Source organism: Monodelphis domestica, chromosome 3 (genome assembly GCF_027887165.1).
Source record: "Monodelphis domestica isolate mMonDom1 chromosome 3, mMonDom1.pri, whole genome shotgun sequence".
Classification (NCBI taxonomy): domain Eukaryota; kingdom Metazoa; phylum Chordata; class Mammalia; order Didelphimorphia; family Didelphidae; genus Monodelphis; species Monodelphis domestica.
Window position 1 is genome coordinate 484,911,674 of NC_077229.1, and position 18,534 is coordinate 484,930,207.

The 18,534-nt window shown below is 32.8% G+C and overlaps 1 protein-coding gene across 1 annotated transcript in view; it reads left to right on the forward strand.

The window, feature by feature from the left end:
- The window catches only part of TNPO1 (transportin 1), a 77,449-nt gene extending 59,611 nt beyond the window's left edge, over positions 1 to 17,838 (forward strand). The window contains exons 21-24 of the mRNA XM_016431342.2: positions 574 to 673; positions 8,009 to 8,083; positions 8,951 to 9,093; positions 11,990 to 17,838. Coding sequence (XP_016286828.2) covers positions 574 to 673; positions 8,009 to 8,083; positions 8,951 to 9,058 — 283 coding nt within the window. The 3' untranslated portion in view covers positions 9,059 to 9,093; positions 11,990 to 17,838. The remainder of the gene's footprint in view (positions 1 to 573; positions 674 to 8,008; positions 8,084 to 8,950; positions 9,094 to 11,989) is intronic.
- The last annotated feature ends 696 nt before the right edge of the window (positions 17,839 to 18,534 follow it).

An 18,534-nucleotide genomic window follows, 5' to 3' on the forward strand; every position in this document is an offset into this window, starting at 1 on the left:
AACAATATTGATGCATGCAGATATAAAAAAAATTAGACTGTGCATTACATTACTTTAAAATTTCAAAACTTGGATTGCATTAAGAATTAGATGTTTAGATTTGTTATGTATAAAAATATTGTTTGCTTGCTGCTGTAAAATTAAAAATTTTTTTTTACCATGATTTGTATTGATATGTAGTTTACATTGTGGCAGTATATTCTATGTTCTGCTTCTTAAAATCTATAGCTTTCTTAAACTAAAAAAAAAAACTTTTAGTGGTGTTTAATGGAATACTTTTGTATTAACTCTCAAGACTAGTTTAATAACCTTCACATGGCTGAAATTCAGCAGTTGATGCACATCTAGTATAAAAACTAAATTTAGTCATCTATTTTCACAAGTCATTTGTTACTAAGGAAATAAGAATTTAATTTTAACTACCTGAGGTTAAATCAATATAGCAAAATAATTATTGAGAATCTTTCAGCTTTCCAAGAACTCTTTTTAATAGAATTCCATTAAATACTGTTAGTAATCAGACAGAAACACCTTTTTACTTTATTATTAAAGCTCACTTCTACAATTTAATAGGTGTACCTCTCTGAGGAATATAAGGGACAATGAGGAAAAGGATTCAGCATTTCGTGGGATTTGTACTATGATCAGTGTCAACCCCAGTGGAGTAATCCAAGTAAGATGAATTTCTAAACTTTTTGTTCTTTAAAATGAATTAGAGGGAAATTTATGGCAAATTAGGCTAGAATTTATTACGAATGCAAAATAGACACTAAAAATGAATTGTATAAGTGTACAGGAATTTTAATGTAAAACCTGCCAACAAGTGAGGTTTTTTGTTTATAATATTTTCTGAATGCATGGTGAGTGAAACAGCACTGTGGAAGATTTTGACAGAATATGAGTACAATGAAATATTGTCTTCCTAAAGCAAAATTGCACATATCTTCTCAAATCCATAAATTTAAGAAACAATGTATTATTTTAAACATTAAAGAGATTTTTTTTTAATAGAATTCTTCCTGTCATTTGGCTTCTCTTTATTTTATATCAAGAAGTAAAAGAGATTTTTGAGCAGCAGAAAGGATTGGTTCATTATAGTTTTTATTTTTAGCTGTAGGGCTATGCCACTGTTTTACTCATACCAAAAGGAGACATCATACAAAGGTTTCCATTCCTTCATTCACAGAGTAATGTTAAACATTTATTTAATAAGCACTTAATACTCTGTGATGGCAAACCTATGGCAATGGTGCCAGAAGGGGCCCTCTGAGCCCTTTCTGTGGGCCTGCACACCGTCACCCCAGCATAGAAAGTTTGTTACTAGAAAGCCAGAGGGATTTGGGCCTGGCTGCTGCTCCCTCCCCCTTTCCACAGGCGCCTGAGGACATTTCTCACAGCATCCCTCTAAAAGTTTCATCATCACTGCTCTTACATATGTGTTAAACACTGTTCTAAGCATATGAGATACAAAGAAAAAGTCTTTTGTCTTCAAGAAGCTTGTGTTCTAAAGGAGAAAACTTTTTAAAAATGAAAAAAATCTGTCATTTAGCAAAGCCAACTACTTAAATGATGGGCAAGATTACATTTCCTCAGTAATTACATAACAATATATTGGAAAATATTTTTAATTTTGCATTTTTAAACTAGAGTTTACGGGTATTTTTTCCTCTTGGCATTTTCTGAGACTTGCACAACATAACACTGCTTTATAATAAAGTCTTAAATATAGGAATATTCCATATTTTCAGTGGTATGTCATTTATTTTAATGATAGAGTGAAATCAAAGATACATGCTTTCTGAGATATAGTTGCATTAATGATAACCTTACTTCTAAATCTTAGAATCTCTTTTATACTGGCTATCTCAAAAATATAAAGAAAAAATATTTTAGGTACAACAGTTTATTCGGCATAACAATATACTAGTCTGATGGTTGTGCCTAGAAATTAACTCTGAAATATTATGTATTTTCATGTATAGGGATTGATTTAAGCAGTTGTGCTCTGAATTTTATAGTAGAATGTACAGAGTGCTGTATTTAGAATCAATAATCTGGGTTCAGTTCTGGTACTCCTATTTACCTCAGGAGGAAATGGCATTTAAGTCAGTGTTGTCAAAACACAAATTGAAATGGGTAACTACAGGCAATATTTTGACTTCTGAAAACCACAAATTGGCATTAACTGTTTTATTGAGTTAAACATTTCCCCAGCAAAGTACAAGGAGGGGATCAAAAGTATAAGATTAGGAGGACAAGATGAGGCCAGGTTATTATTAAGAGTGCTAAATGCTAAATAGAGAAGGTAATCCAGAAGTGTTAGAGCTTGTAGGCTGACATGGTCAGATTTACTCTTTAGAAAAATCATGTTGGCAATTGAGTGTAAGGCAGATTACAGTGGGAAGAGACTAAAGCAGAAACAGATCAGAAGGCTATTGTATTATTCTATACATACTAGAGATATTCTAAAGATAGAAACAAGATTTGTCAACAGTTTAGTTATGTGGGTTGGAATTAAGAGTAATTCTAAGAATGAAGGCCTGGGAGACTACAAAAATGGTTGTATCCTTGACAGTAATAGGGAAGTTGAAAAGAGTGAAGACTTTGAGGGAGGAAAATTGTTTTTGAACATGTTGAGTCGAGATGCTATCCGGACATTCATTTAGAGATTTCCAAAAGACATGACATTCCAAAAGGTATATGACTAACTGAGAAAGAGATTAGAGTTATATATGTAAATTTGCAAGTCATCTGTAGTCATTTGAACCATGGTAACTGATGTGATCACCATGAGGCAGAATAGTGGAAAAGGAAAGAAGAGTCCAGGGCATAACTTCATAGAGTAGAACCAAAAAAAAAATAGTTCATAGAATAGAAGCATAAAAGATAGTTAAGAAAGAGAACATGGAAAGCATTAGTGAGCTAGGATTAGGGTTTGGGCAAAGTATGATCATCACAGGACAGAGGGTCTAGAAATTCACAGGTAGAGGGAGCATACTAGTAGAGTCGAGTTTGCTTCCCAAGACGATGGTAAGGAAAAAACAGGGAATGGATACTAAAGTAATGGCCCAGAAAAGAACTGAGAAGTGGAAGGAATGGAAATCAGAAACATTTGTGAACTATACCAAGGTTACCATGGCTTAGTTGTTAAGACTTAAATATGTTAAGACTTTAATTGTGTGTTTAACTTTTGAAAGTAAATCTCTTAATTAAGAGATCACCAAGGAATCTACTTTTCTTTTATATGATGATAAATGACCACAGGAACCAGTGGTACATAGCAAGTATATATCAAAATAGTCATTAAATTTGTCTTTTATCTAATGTGTGTATAAGCCCATTTTGGGAAAATTCTCACCTGTGCCTTAAGAAATTTCTAACCAGGTGTTTTTATATCCCACTGGCATAACTCTTGTCTGTTCAAACTTTTTGACTGAAAAAGTGGCATCTCTATTAACAGTGTACTAGTTCATGGTTTGGTTTGTTTTGGTTTTTTTAAAGGATACCTGGTCACTTCAGTATATATTAAACTATCTCCCAACAATACATTTTTTAAATTTAAATTTAATTTATTTTAAACTCATACCTTCCATCTCAGAATCACTACTGTGTATTGGTTCCAAGGCAGAAGAGTGGTAAGGGCTAGGCAATGGGGGTTAAGTGACTTGCCCAGTCACACAAGTGGGAAGTGTCTGAGGCTAGATTTGGACCTAGAGCCTCACATTTCTAGACCTGGCTTTCAATCCACTGAGCCACCTTATGTTATTTTTTTAAGTGTAAGAAAAGACAAAGGTGCATGGATGCTGTGTGTATAAGAGAGAGCTATGTATTTGTAATTTACTTGGCTTTGTGTACCTGTATCCAGGATGTGGAAAGCATCATTTTGTAGCTAGTTTTGAAACTAGATTGGTCATTGATTGATTTGATACATACAGTTTCAACATCCATTTAGACAAATTTAAACTATTTGAATTTTGTAAACCTCTTCAGAATTATCTTTTGACATGTTTTTTCCCTTGTCTTCATTTCCCAATAGATTGTCCCTTTCCCTGCCAAAAAGAAATCTTTAAAAAAAAATGAATAAGGAATTAAGGCTTTATGGTAAAAGAGACTTTGGCAGAAATAAACACATTATGAAAGTTAAATAATATCTATAGGTATTTTAAATTATGCCTTTAAAATGTTTTTTGAACCCTGTATAGAGCTTTTCAGAATATTCTGGTATTTTAACATCAGTAAGCCTATTTACTCAAAATTTTCTTATTTGTAATGTTCCACCTACCAGTTGCTAAATAATAATATACAACTTTTTTCAGTGGTGATTTTTAAAAAATTGTTTCTAATATCAAAACAACTAAAATTATACAAAACAGTTTAGGAATGAGTTTTCTTTGCAAACAAGTTAAAAATAAGACATTTTCAGATTCATTATAAATAAAAAATTTTTTCTTTTTTTTTTTAATTCAAAGATATTTTATTTTCCCAGTTATACACGTAATAACAATTTTCCGTATATGGGTTTCCAAAATTATAAGATCCAAATCATCTCCTTCTCAGAGATGGTAAGCAATTTAATCTGAGTTAGACGTGTAGTAGCATGTAAAACATACTTGCATATTGGTCATTATTTAAGAGAATATTCATATAATATCAAAACCCCCAAATTAAAACATAAACCAATAAGAAAAAAAATAGTATGGCCAATCTGATAGGGATGAGGTGTGGCACCCCAGAGTTGTTTTAATTTGCATTTCTCTAATTGAGTCATTTAAAACTTAATTATTGATAGCTTTGATTTCTTCATCTTTAAAACTCCTTGTTCAGATCCTTTGACAATTTGCCATTTGAGAAATTAATTGTATTCCTATAAATTTGACTCCGTAATCCTATAAATTTTTCAAATTAAATTCCTGATTCACAGTTCTAATAAGGCCATCGTTTGAAAGCTGTAAGATAAATTCAGTGTGCCAAGCAACTGGGGATATAAGCACAAATAATTTAGCAATCTTTGTTTGCAAGGAATTTATAGGACTTACTTTTAGGATGGTCTTAGAAACAAAATAATGTAGAGGTGATGGGAAATGCCAAATAAATATTAGATATCTTTAACCATGGATTATAATGTTACAATTCTGTGGGGGCTCCCTTCTTTTTTTAAAATGAGTCAAACTAAATTTCTACTCTGATGCTTCACTGTGCCATGGGCCTAATAACCTAGAATTCTAGAAAGCCATAGCAGTGGAGTTCAATTCAACATCAGACCTTTGTTTGGATTTTGGAGGCTTTTGTTCTGATGAACTATTTGTCTATTCAGGCTAATTTCAGAAAGACTTATTACCAGGTCGGTTGTAGGCTTGATGGATTTTTTTCAACCATAGCAACTTAACATCTAAGTTTTAAATCTGTCATGATGTGTGGTATACCCAAGTTAATAAAATTATCTTGAATTAACTTTAAGAAATCAGATGCAAAAGTTGTGAAAATGATTGGTATGTCCTGCTGATATAGTTGAAGTTAGATATTAAAATTTTGTTTTCATTTGTAATTTTAAAATCACTCCATAAATTGTTTACTGATATGTATATAATAAAGATATTAATAAAATTTAAAAATTTCTGAAATTTGCCTAAATTACTTAAATTTATAATGCCATTTTTTGTGGGTTTTTATATCTGAAATCATCATTTTTGTGGCATGCCTGAATTACAGGTGGGATAAATGAGGAATTATAACTCAAATTTCAAATAAGCATTATGATACCAAATGCTACTAAAGAATGAAGAAAATGCTCATTAATAGGAAATGAGCTTTAAAAAATGAATAGCAGTATATATACAAATTTAACAGTTTGCTTTGTTTTTTTATTTTCTATGTTGATCTGATCAATATTGTGTTTGTATTAATATTGGGGATGGTAGTTTTTTCCTTTTCTGTGAAAATGTCATAAATTTTTCCTCATCTCTTCCCTTATAGTCAAATGAACTTATATAATTTTTAGTGTGATACTAACTTGTCTCTGAAAAAATGACTATCCCTGAAGTGTTTTTTCCCCTACATCATAAGCCTCAGTGCTGAAGCAACAAAGAATTCATCTTGTTCATTCCAATTGCTCATTTCTGAACTTCATCTCAAGTCCATTGGCATATTAAATTGGATACAGAGATTTTTTTTATACTAGTTTAAAGATTTTTAAAAGGAGAATGTTATTTTTATTTCATAATAAATTTCAGTGTCTTTTACAATATTTACAGTAACTTTAGGATTTATTTTTGCATGTATATTAATCAACAAAATTACTTACTAAAATACCTACTGTGTGCCTTATAGTGTGCTGGATGCCGGGGTTTCAAAATAATAATGAAACAGCCCTTAACTCCCAGGGAATATATTGCTACTTTATAGGTCCTTTAAATGAAAATGGCAAATAGATTGCCATACATTTTTATGAGCCACCATTTGGCAATGAAAATTATAAATGAACTAAAGTAATTTTAGATTTGCAGAATATATTACCCTTTTTTTTTAAACCCTTACTTTCCAAAGCAGAAGAGTAGTAAAGGTTAGACAATTGGGGTTAAGCGACTTACCCAGGGTCACACACTTAGGAGGTGTCTGAGGCCTAATTTGAACCTAGGACCTCCCCATCTCCAGGCTTGATTCTCTATCCACTGAGCTACCTAGTTGCTCCTGCATTACCTATTAATCTCATTTGATCATAACAATCTTATGAGGTAGATGCTACAGACATTATTAACTTTTTAAGTGAGGAAACAGGCCTGAGTTTAAAAGAGTTGTCTAAAATTGCAGAGCTAGCATCAAAGGAAGGATTCAGAATTGGAATTTTTTTACTTTTGAGTTAATCACTGTGTCTCACTCCATGGTTTCAAAGCCAAGCTGATTCAATAGGGGCCTCTCTTGTCATTTTAATAGCTACTGATGGTTTTAGTCCTAATTCCTAGTGAATCTGCTTGATTTTTAGCACAAGCTAAGACCCTATGGGATTTAATTAATTAAGGATTTTAGATTTTGTTAAATTTAGAATTGGTTGAGAGGAAAACAAATCATTATATTGCTAAACTAGTGTGGTATGACTTTTATCTAAAATGAAATGAATAAATTAATTTTGACTGAGCCAAGATAAAAATGAGAAGGAAAAACTAAATTGGTACATGGCTTGTGCCACTATTCTATGATAGGTGTTAGATCTCTTTCTACAAATATAGAGAGTACTTAGGGGAAAAAACCTCAGGATAAAATGTAGCATATTTTCCATAATGTTCACAGGGAATAAATTTTCAAATCAGAAACGGTGACAACTATTTATGGGTTTATATAAAAACAAACATTTCAAAGAACCAAATGAAATATTAAAATGAAAATGTTGAAATGGTGTTAAAACAAAAACAAATTTCAGAATAAACTAGAATGATAAAAATAGATGTTGGTAGAATATCAAGCAAACCAGGTATACTCTCGTACTTTTCTCTAGTAATATCAATTGATGATATTTTCACCATGAGAAAATTATTTTTTGTTAGTAGCCCTTAATAGAAGATAGCAAGTTTTCTCTTTTTTTCCTTAATATTCTCAGTTCATCATACATATTGGGCATTTACTAGACATCTGTAAAGATGCTATGTAGACAAAAATCTAGAAACCTAGGAAATACCTACATTAACTAACATCAGTGCAGAAGAGTGTAGCATAAAGAAATTTTTTAAAGTTCACAATGACTGTGGGAAAATCTAGGTGAAATAATACAAAGGGGGTGGAAAAGGAGGGAGAGCACAGTCAATTACAACAATGAAAAATGGGAGCAGTGTAATAAACAAAAGATTAGAAGAGGTTTGGGATTTTTTTAGAGTTAGCTTTTAACACCATTAGCCTATTTCTTTACTTTTTTATTGTGAAGTTTATTAAAATTGGATTTTTTGGTAATGTTAAATTGATACCTTAAGTGAAAATATAATTTGGGGTCCTAATCATATTTCATCATTTCACATTACAGGATTTTATATTTTTTTGTGATGCTGTTGCATCTTGGATTAGTCCAAAAGATGATCTCAGAGACATGTTCTGTAAGGTAATATCTTCATCTTACTATTTCTCCAAATCCCAACTTAGTTTGCGGTTTTGCTTCTAAATTTAGTTTTCTTGTAGAGTACACATTTTGTACAAAAATAAATTAAAAGTTATGGTTTTAGTTGAAGTTTAATTTAAAGTCCCTATCAACTATCAGAAGTTATAATTATACTATTTGGGGTTTTTTTGGGGTAGTAGCTCATATACTTTGTCATCCATTCTATTCAGTATAGCATTTAGTTTTCAAAATAGCTAGTTTATGATTGCAGAAGTTGTCTTTAATATTTAAATAGCAAGATTATCTAGCCTTATGGTGGCTTTTAGTTTTCTTTTCTAACCAACAGATTTCTTTGGCTGTGAATAATTGAAAAGTAAAAAATGCTATTGGCCAATGTTGCTACTAAATAATAGTAAAATTATTAAAATCTAGTAACCACCAGACCAAATTGTGTTTTAATATGAAAAGAATATATTATTTCTTATTAGTGTTGGTTATTGAAAGCTTTGTCCAAGTAAATTTAGCTATACAGATTTTATGTTGTAGCACTGTTGTTGAAATGCTATCTAGTATGCCATTAAAGGGGCCATTTTTATGATATAATTTCCAATCCTAATCTTGTTAACACCCCCTCCCCAACCCCCCCGCCAAATACACACACACACAAAAGAAGGGGTAGTTCAAATTTTCCAATAAAAAGGAATTTTAAATTTTACTTTAAAAAAGAAATTGCAATAAAGTCAAGCCGTATCACAACAACTTCAAAAAGGTTAGAAAAGTAATTACTTTTCAATCAGTAAAAAAATTTTTTTTAGTAGTATGGAACTTTTAGAAACTAACAAACTAGAGTTTGCTTTCTCTTATCTACAGATCCTTCATGGATTTAAAAATCAAGTTGGGGATGAAAATTGGAGGCGTTTCTCTGACCAGTTTCCTCTTCCTTTAAAAGAGCGTCTTGCAGCTTACTATGGAGTTTAATCTCATGCACTTAGGCTGCAGTCCCATGATTAGGGGTAAGTTCCCAAAAGATGACAAAGTGTTTCATGAGGTAGGAATATAGACACACATGGTTGAATGCAGTGTTTCTCAAGTTTTTTAAGTTATAAAGCATGTGGATCATACTTAAGTTAGTTTTTTAGAAGAATATTTCATTAAAGGGCCATAAATTGAGGAAGTCTCCAAGCAGTCATCTACCTGGCCTGAGCACTCATCTGAAGCACACTATACTCCTCATAATCCTAAAAGAAAGGTTTCCCTTATCCTTGGTTAGACATTTCTACTCTTCTAATCCCAGAACCCTATTCAAACTTTCCAATAGGGACTAAGCCGGGGGTGAAGACATGGGAATAGGAGTACACAGGTAGGAGAGCAGTTTGGTCTAGTGAAAGACCAGTGACTGAAGTCAGAGGACCTGAAGTTGGACTCTTGCTCTACCATTTGATTACCTGTGTGACGTTGGGAAATCTTTCTAGGCTCTCAGTTTCTTCATCTATAAAATAAGGGGTTTCAACTGGATAATATGTTACAAGGCAGCTAGAAGAATAGAACACTAGGCCTAGGATCAGATTGGCTTCAGACATTTGGTCAAGTTGCTTAACCACTGTCTGCTTTAGTTTCTTCATCTTTAAAAAGGAGATAACAATAGTACCTATCACCCATGATTGTTGTGAGGGTCTAGCTTCTCATAAGTTTTTTTGCTTGAGTTCACATATCTGAAAAATTAAAAATTAAATTTGCAGTAACTGTTTCTTTGCTTAGAAACTAGAACACAGAAGATTCATGGAACTAGTAAACTTTTCTGGCTCTAGATAAAGAATTAATCCTTCAAAATTACCAGTCTCGAATTTATAGTAGTCAAACATAAATTTGCCTTTTTCATAGGGCCAATTAAGGATACATAACATAGAATTTAATGTCAATGGGAACGAGAATAAGCTGAATTTCATGGATTTGGGGGAAGTATTTAGAGTGGGGAATAAACATTTATTGAACTCTACTATGTTCCAAGCCCTATGCTAAGCACTATATAGATATTTTTATTTGATCATCATAACCTGGTAAAATCAGTGTTAAATGATCCCCATTTTACAGTTAATTGAGGTAAGCAGGTTAAGGAATTTGGCCCAGGCCCCACTTAGTGACTGAGGTAGGGTTTGAATTCAAACCTTCCCTAACTCCACGCTTGGTACCCTCTGCATTATGGAGCCACCAGTCACCTTGAGAAAGCTCCAGAAGAAATCTCATGGGTAGAGTTCACCTATATGATTGACTTGATCTCCGTTTTGTGTTGGGTTGTTAATTTAACCTTTGAGAGTCTCAGCTATGTCATCTAGATGTTTAGTAAAAATAGATGTGTTGTAATTTTCATAAATGTGAAGATGAGAAAAGCCTAATCCCTGCCTTCAGGCCCAATTGTAGGAGTTTCTTGATGTCCTCAGAATCCTTTAGATATAACTACTTTGAAAAATGATGAGCTATGTAGACCAGAAGCTCAGCTACAAGAGGGTGCTAGGTTCTGTGTGACTCGTAGCATGGGACTTCAGGAGATGGGGTAGATTATCGACTTCACAGCATTCAAGTATTAGAATATGGACATCTCAGCTATTTTCATATTGAGCATCTATTAATATAGCATAGAAAGCCTCATTATGTCATCTGTCTCATTTTGCTAGCAATTCTAAATTAAGCATAGTGATACATTGTTCAAACATCAATCAGCAAGCATTTAATAAGAGCTTTTTATTAATTTAATAATTGGGAGTTATATGTGCACCAAGTCCTGTTTAGGTAATGGGGGTATAAATGAAAGGATTAAAACAATCCCAATTCTTAAGCAGGTTAAATTCTATTGGAGAAAAATACATGGAGAATAAATACAAAATAAATGGTGTATTGAATCTAGATATGCCACTGTTTTACCTTTTAAGTGAAGGTGGCAAAGTTGTCTTTACCTTGTCTTTTTTGCAGCCTTCTTGCCTTTCTTGAAAGACAAGAGGTTTTATTTTTATTTCCCCACTTCTCCAGTGGTGGAAAATAAATATATGTATATGTATTTTATGAAATAGCTGTTGGTGTCTTATGTGTCAAGTTTCATAAGTATAATTGGTTGTTCTTATTCTCCAGGGACCACTATGTTATATGCATTTAAATGATATTGATATTAATGCCACCTTACATTTGACTAGTTTGCAGTTGTTGATTTGTTTTCTTATGTATTATCTCACTTGAATTTTACAACCTTTGATAAGGTAGCCAGAATAAGAAAGAGTCAAGACTGTTCTCTCAGACTAAAAAAGATTTTTATGGTACAGATTCTAATAGTGAGGTCCTGCCCTTTTTATTTCTTGGACCATATAAAGATGTTTTTCTTGTTTTTGAATCCTAGAGGTTCATATAATGTTAAAATTACTTTGAAAGGGTTTCATGTGTAGGAGAATTATGAGAATATTGGGGGGGGTTGATGCAAATACTTGTTATTTGCTATGTTTAGCATCCTAAGTAACAGTTGATTGCTATCCAAATTGGGGGGAGGGGCAAATAATTTTTGATCCGCCTCAGGGCAGTGTTTACTTATAAAACAGGGTTGGATAGTTTTATATCAGTGTTTTCTTTGTAATAAACATTGTTCTGAAAAAGGTCCATAGGTATCATCAAACTGTTATAACATGGGGGAGGGGACAGTTTAAAAAAAAACAGCCTAGAAGAAGTGATAGTTTAGCATAATTTTGAAAGAAGCAAATAAAGGAATGTTATTGCTGCTAGCAATGGGTAACTTCTATTTGAGAGTTAGCCTGTGTAGAACTATACATTAACGTTAGGATATGCCATAAATATATTTTTAAGCTGGTAAAAAAACACATTGTGATTCTAATACCTATTTAGTAAGATAAAATTTCTGTTTTCTTACAGGTCCTTCTGTCTGGGAGACTATGAGGGAGCCTCTGCACCCAGGGAAAATGTTACCCTTTACAGGGGGGAAGGGTAAACCAGTAGGGAATACAGTACAATCCCAACCCTACTGGGAGGGGCGGGAGGGAGGTGTTGCCGTCACTGTATTAAGTCGATGTTGGGAAACGTTTTAACATCTGGAGCCTTTGTGGGTGGAAATCTGTCTCCTATTACAACTCCGCACTGGATGTGAAGAAGCAAAAAAAGAGAATCTATTCACAAAACAGCACATTCTGAAATATTATGGGGAATTGTATCAAAACAAGAACCATATAAATGAACCATAGGGATAAGAAAGAGAGGAAAAATTCTTTAGCGCACAATAAAGGAAACCTAAGAATGGGGGTTACAAACAGTAAAGAGGCTTTTTTTATTTTTTTAATTTAATATAAGGGTTTTCTACATAATTTTCCCAGTTGATGGGATTCCTAGTTATTTGCATGTTAATGAAGAACTACACAAATGAAGTTAGTACAGTTAAAATGGAGCTTGCTGCCCATGGTAGAGGCAGGCTCCTGGGAGTTACAATTTAGGTGCCCCAAAAGAAGTTGGAAATAAAACAAGACAAATTCAAACAAAATGAAGCACCCTGTAAAATGCCAAATGAGTCACTCCTTTTCTGGGGTGGGGGGTGGGAGAAATGGGGAGGGGCATATCAAACTAAAGATTGACATCTTCATCTTACATTTAAAACATTATTGTAGTGAATATAATTTGATGGTTGTACTTTGTTAGATTTAATTTTTAGACCAAGGCATTATTAATGTGCAGTTTAAGGTTCAGGCATGCATTCTGGCTCCTAGTGATTGAAAGTCATTTAAATTAGTGGGAAAGTAGCATGCTTGCATCACTTAGAGTGAGATTGGTATTCATTTACCTATGTTGCGCCAGGTTGTGTTGCAGTTTACCAATTCCATGTAGCCCTGCATTTAAATTTCCTTTTAAGATTCTGTGGATTTTATTTTTATTAAGACTAGATATAAAGTACTGTAGTTTACAGTTAGGCCTTGAAATATCTTTAGGATCTGTTAGGAATAAGATTGATATTGTAATTGTGTGTAACCTGCACAATGTGGACAGCTGATATAGATACCTGTGCAAAGCCTTTGCCTCTGTGCTGTCAGTGTGGTGTGCTTTCTGCATGGTTATATACGACTAGTGATTTTATCAAGACTTCTCAAACTAAGTTACACAGTAAAAGATCTGTAAAGGCTGCATTAATGTTAGTTGGCACGTCAAGACAATTATAGAAGTTGATGACATGATTGCTATATTTCAGTGTTCATTCCCACTCAACATATACCTTCTAAGCTTTTTTTTTTGTTGTTCAAAGCATGATCTTAAAAGAGATGTTTAAGTTAATGGATGTAATGCAGGGTACCTACACTGTATTGGCGCATGTTGGTGGCCCTTTGTGCCCTAGATACATGCACAAAGGGTGCAAGTTAAAAGCTACAGAGTGAAAGTTGGTTTGGATCCTCTTCATTTCATTTGTTTAGCTTTTCTGTTGTTTTCTCTACTTACATGTATTCCTGTGAATAAATCCTTGTTAAGTTAACCCTTTACTTTTCCTTCCATGTGTATTTTCTTATATACTGTGAATGTGAAAATCTAACTGGTACACTTGATCTTGTGTCCACATGAAAGTGCAAGTCTTTATTAATTTAGATTGCCTGAACAGTGTATCCCATGATGATGAAGGAAAATGGAGAGATTTCTTTTAACTCTGCTGGTCAGAGACAAAGCCACACCTTTCCATTTTTCAAATGCTGCATAATTAATCTGCAACAAAAATGTTAAGCCATAACAGCCTTTTTGAATTTTTAGTTTCTCACTTTTGCATTGCAGAATGAATACTGGATAACAGTTTTTATAAGAAATTTCTTCTTTGCATGGTTCTATTCTTTAAGGGTATTGAATGATATAGCCATTGCACTGAAGTTTTGAGCTGTGTGAGTGTGAATTTATAAATGCTGTTTCAAAATAGTTTCAAATGCATGGTAGCATGCAGCAAGATTTTTACACATTCCTTTTCCCTCCCTCTGTCCACTTCCACCTTGGCTTTGCAAATTTCAGTAAATAATGTGCTCTTGGAATCTGGTGCATAAACTGAATGAAGAAAATTCAGTAATGCTAGATAGAGCACCTTTCTTTATTTTAATTGTAAGTTAGATCATAAAGGCACGAGACATTTTTGCTTTTGAATTCCGTTGCTTCATTCAAAGCTCTTAAATTTTGCTTCCTAGTTAATCTCTCAACCTTCAAAATTGGGTCACTATTTTATTAAATGATAACCTAAGTGCTACAAATTATTAAAAGTTTGGTGAGGGAAACACCTTAGATACAGACTTTAATATTTTTATAAGATAGATATTGGTTAAGCATTTCAGATAGAAATGACAAATTCACTCCAAACAGAAGCTAAAACTGATCTTTTATACACACACACACACACACACACACACACACACACACACACACAAATATATATATATGGATAGGTATATAGATATATATGATGATTCAGTGTTATTTGGACCTGTGTTTCATTGTGACAACTGTGTTGATAAAAAGCAACACTATGTCACTTGTTAGATTAGACCATAAATCCACTTGTGCAAGCGTTTACCATATTTATAGGGATGTTTAGAATTGTGCCCATTAAGGGCTGCCAATCTGGTCTCAGAAGTAAGAGAATACTTTTAAAATAGAAAAAAAATGTTTAAATAGGACTACCATCATTTGAGATTGAAACAATTCTCTTGAAGGGGTCCTTTTATTACTACATAATTAAATTAAACCATATTTCTAATACATAGTATAGCACAGAGATTTGCAGAAGCCATTTAAGTTTTAGTTTGAAGTAAAATCCATTCTGATTCAGCATTAATAGTTGTGATTCAAATTATTGCATCATGGGATATATATATATATATATAAAGCATCTTCTTGTGGTGTAGTCTTGACAGTTTTTGAATGTTGATTGAATGTTCATGGAATTGTGAGTTTGTCTTTGTTACATTCCAGTGTTTCTGCCTCTTGGCATGCTAAAAGCACGGCTTACTTCATCTGCTCCTTACACACTGAACAAAGTGCTGTTAGTGTGCTCAACTACAGAAATAGCCGCTGCTAAGTGATGTAGATTTTCTACTTGAATATTTTTATGTTGTAGGAACCTCAGGAGGTCAGTGTTTACTGTTTTTATATATGCCTTCTTTTTCCTGTTTGAGCTTCCCTCTTTGAAGGATTCTAACAGTGAACAAAAGCTGCTGATCAACCTAAGTTGGTAACAGAAAGTGTATTTGATATAATTTAAATGCATCTTTTGGCAGTTCCAAGTAAAAATTAAAATAGTACATGAACTTAATGCCACAGGTTTTCATTTATGTATTCAGGAAATTAGTCTGCTTTTCATATTGTCTAATCTCTAATGACTTCATACTGTGTAAAAATCATTTTGTACATTTTCTAGTTGGTTATTTTCAAAATAATCAATGTGTAAATAATAATTCTTTTAAGAGCCAGTTCTGATGCTTTAGATTATTGCTACTTGATTTCGATGGACAAGATAGACACATCATTTAAAAGTGGAAACTTAAAAAGCTTTGTTAAGCCATTGCATCTTTACAAGAAAAAATCAAGTAGCATTCATTTTGTAATTAACATTGATAGACACTGTGATATTTTTTTTGTTAAGACTCTTACTTTTTGCATTGTTATGAAGTAACTTGCATATATTGTAAAATAGAATCAAATGTATATTTTAAACTGGCTTTCCTTAATTGAAACTCTTTGCATACTCAGTTATGAAATATTCAGATACCAGTTTTATCTCAGGTGAATAAATTCTTGTACCCTTTTTTTATTTGGGGGGCACATGCTTGTTAAACTCATACTTGTTTTTTATGTATTTCATAGAGGAACTTCCTATTTAGCCCAATTTTTCCTACCCAGTTATTAGCATCTGGAGTTGTATAAAACCTTTGTTGGGGAATTACCTGCAGGTTTACTTGGAGGTGGGAGGATTTGGTCCCCCATCTCAGGTACCCTCTCACTAGCTATACAAGAATAGGCAAATGGAAGATTTTCTCCCCTCAAGTGACTCAAACACATATTGCACCCTGCATAGCAGAAATGGGATAATTGGGCTGATTAAATTTACACTTTAAGTATTTAAGATAATAACCTTTTATGATGGGGAAAAATTGGTTTCATATAGGTAATCTATCTTATTCATATTGAATGTATTAACATAACGGTGCAAAATCATTTTTCCTAAGGGAAGAATGTATCATGCATAATTTCAACTTAAGTCCTTTAAATAATAATTTAGAAAAATACAGCACTGCATATTGAGTTTATTGCTAATAAAAATACTAGGAACAACCTAAAGGAACAATATCAACTGCTTATTAGTACTATTATTGAAATATAGGCAGTGAAATCTTTAACAAGGTTTACAGAGTATTAAGGGACTTGGAGTAGTTTGTCACCAGAAAGTTACAGTTAATTACTAAGAATGCCACCTAGTCTTGTTTAGTTGGACACCAATTTAGTTTGCATACAGATACTCATTACATATTATGTTAAATATTGAGACATCTCTGATGCCACTTAAAAAAATATAAACATTATGGAAGGGTAATTTTATTCACCTGTATGCTTTCTAATGTGGTGTGACTTTTTTTTTTTGCTTTGTATTATATATAGGCTTTTCCCCAATTAATATTTATATGTGCTAATTCTTAATCTCTAGGTGTAATTGTTAAGAGTAATTGATTTTACAATCAAATTGTCATATTTGTTGTGGTTTGCATCCCACAGTTGTGATTTTTTTTATACGATGCTTAATTAGCAAAATGTATGCATGATTTGAAGGAAGTTAGAAAACATTTTCAACATGCTTTTTTTTTTTTTAATTTTTTTCTTAACCTAGCCAAATCTGTTTGCCAAGCACTGTATCATTGGTCAGGCAAAACAGTTGTTTACCTTTTTTTAATTAAGCTAGTTTAGTTGACTTATACTAAAATCCCAGAATGTCATGTCTAGGTATTTCATAGTCTCAGATACTGATTTCCAGTCATATCCCGGGAGAGAACATGATACAATAAAAGTGATTAGACAGCTTTGAAAGTTAGGTGTCAGTATTGGCCCCCCAATACCAGCATTATAAAGGGGTACCACTGTACTTTCACCATATTTCTGTTGTTTTTCCTCGGAGCATATAGCCAAACTAAGGGAGTGGATAATTTTTATGTAAGCGACAAAAAAATACTGTGTAATTAGGTTAACTTGGCACTACTTAAATTTAAATAGATTGTCGCTTGCAAAGATAAGTTTAAATATTGTAAATGAATTAATATTAAAAGTTTTCAATTTAATACTTTGTTAACATTGGGTGCAATAATTTAGTCATTTAGTATTAGTAAAAACAACTGGATCTTTCTGCTGACAACTTAGGTTGTATGAGTTATGCTTAAAAGCTTTAAATCTAATGTTTCTTGTATCTGCCACACAATGTTAGAATGTTTCCTTCAAACATCCTCCTGCAACTTCTCAAGCTGTACTAAATTGATATACCTTGAAGTCTGACTCTGTGCTAACAGAACTTCATTTTAAATAGAATATGGTTTTAATTTTTGATAAGCTGCTGAATTTTAAAGAAAGTTTTTTGGGGCCACCAAATATTTTGGATCATGCAGAGAATATATATTGTACTGTAGTAATTTTGTATTTACATTTGTATGATGTGACATAATAGATGTGAATGTTAATCACTGCTTGACTGTTAATAAAGTTGTTTAAATATAGATGTTGCACTCTGATTTTTAACGGAAGATTTGAGAATCATTCCCTCCCTCCTTATGTGTCTAGGCATTATTTAACTTCTGTGATGGGGCCCTTTTGTTGTTTAACATCCATTTCGAAGGTTATTTTCTACATCTGTATATTGGACCAAATGAAACCTTTCCTAATGTTCTTAATTTCATGTTACCAAGATGTGAGCTGATTGTGCATTGTATCTGGGCCTTTTTGCCCCCTCTTTAATTTTGGGATGAGGGAATCTAGCAAAGTGTTTCTTTTTCATTTACGTAAACAAAGCTTACCCTAAGGATAAAGAAGTGGCTGCATGTGTGTGTTTTTCATTCATTTTTTAGCCTTTTAGAATTGTGATAAAATAAAGTTTTGTAAAGTACTAGTTTTGAAGGCTACTATCAGTGTCTTACATGAAGTATCCAGTGAATGTGAAGTGAAGCACCAAGTCTTCTGCAAAATGAAAAATGGGCATTAAGTTACAGGATTATGGTTGCACATCATTTTAAATCAAAATTAGATATACTTAAAATTTCGGAAGGGTTGTTTCTGTAATCAGGTGGTTTTATCCAGGTATATTCCCTCGTTGATTTGTGTATAACTTGGAAGTTGATTAACAGTGTATTACATATATAGGGAAGCGATTATTAAAGTCTTCTTATGTTCCTCAAACACAGCTTTAACTTGAACAT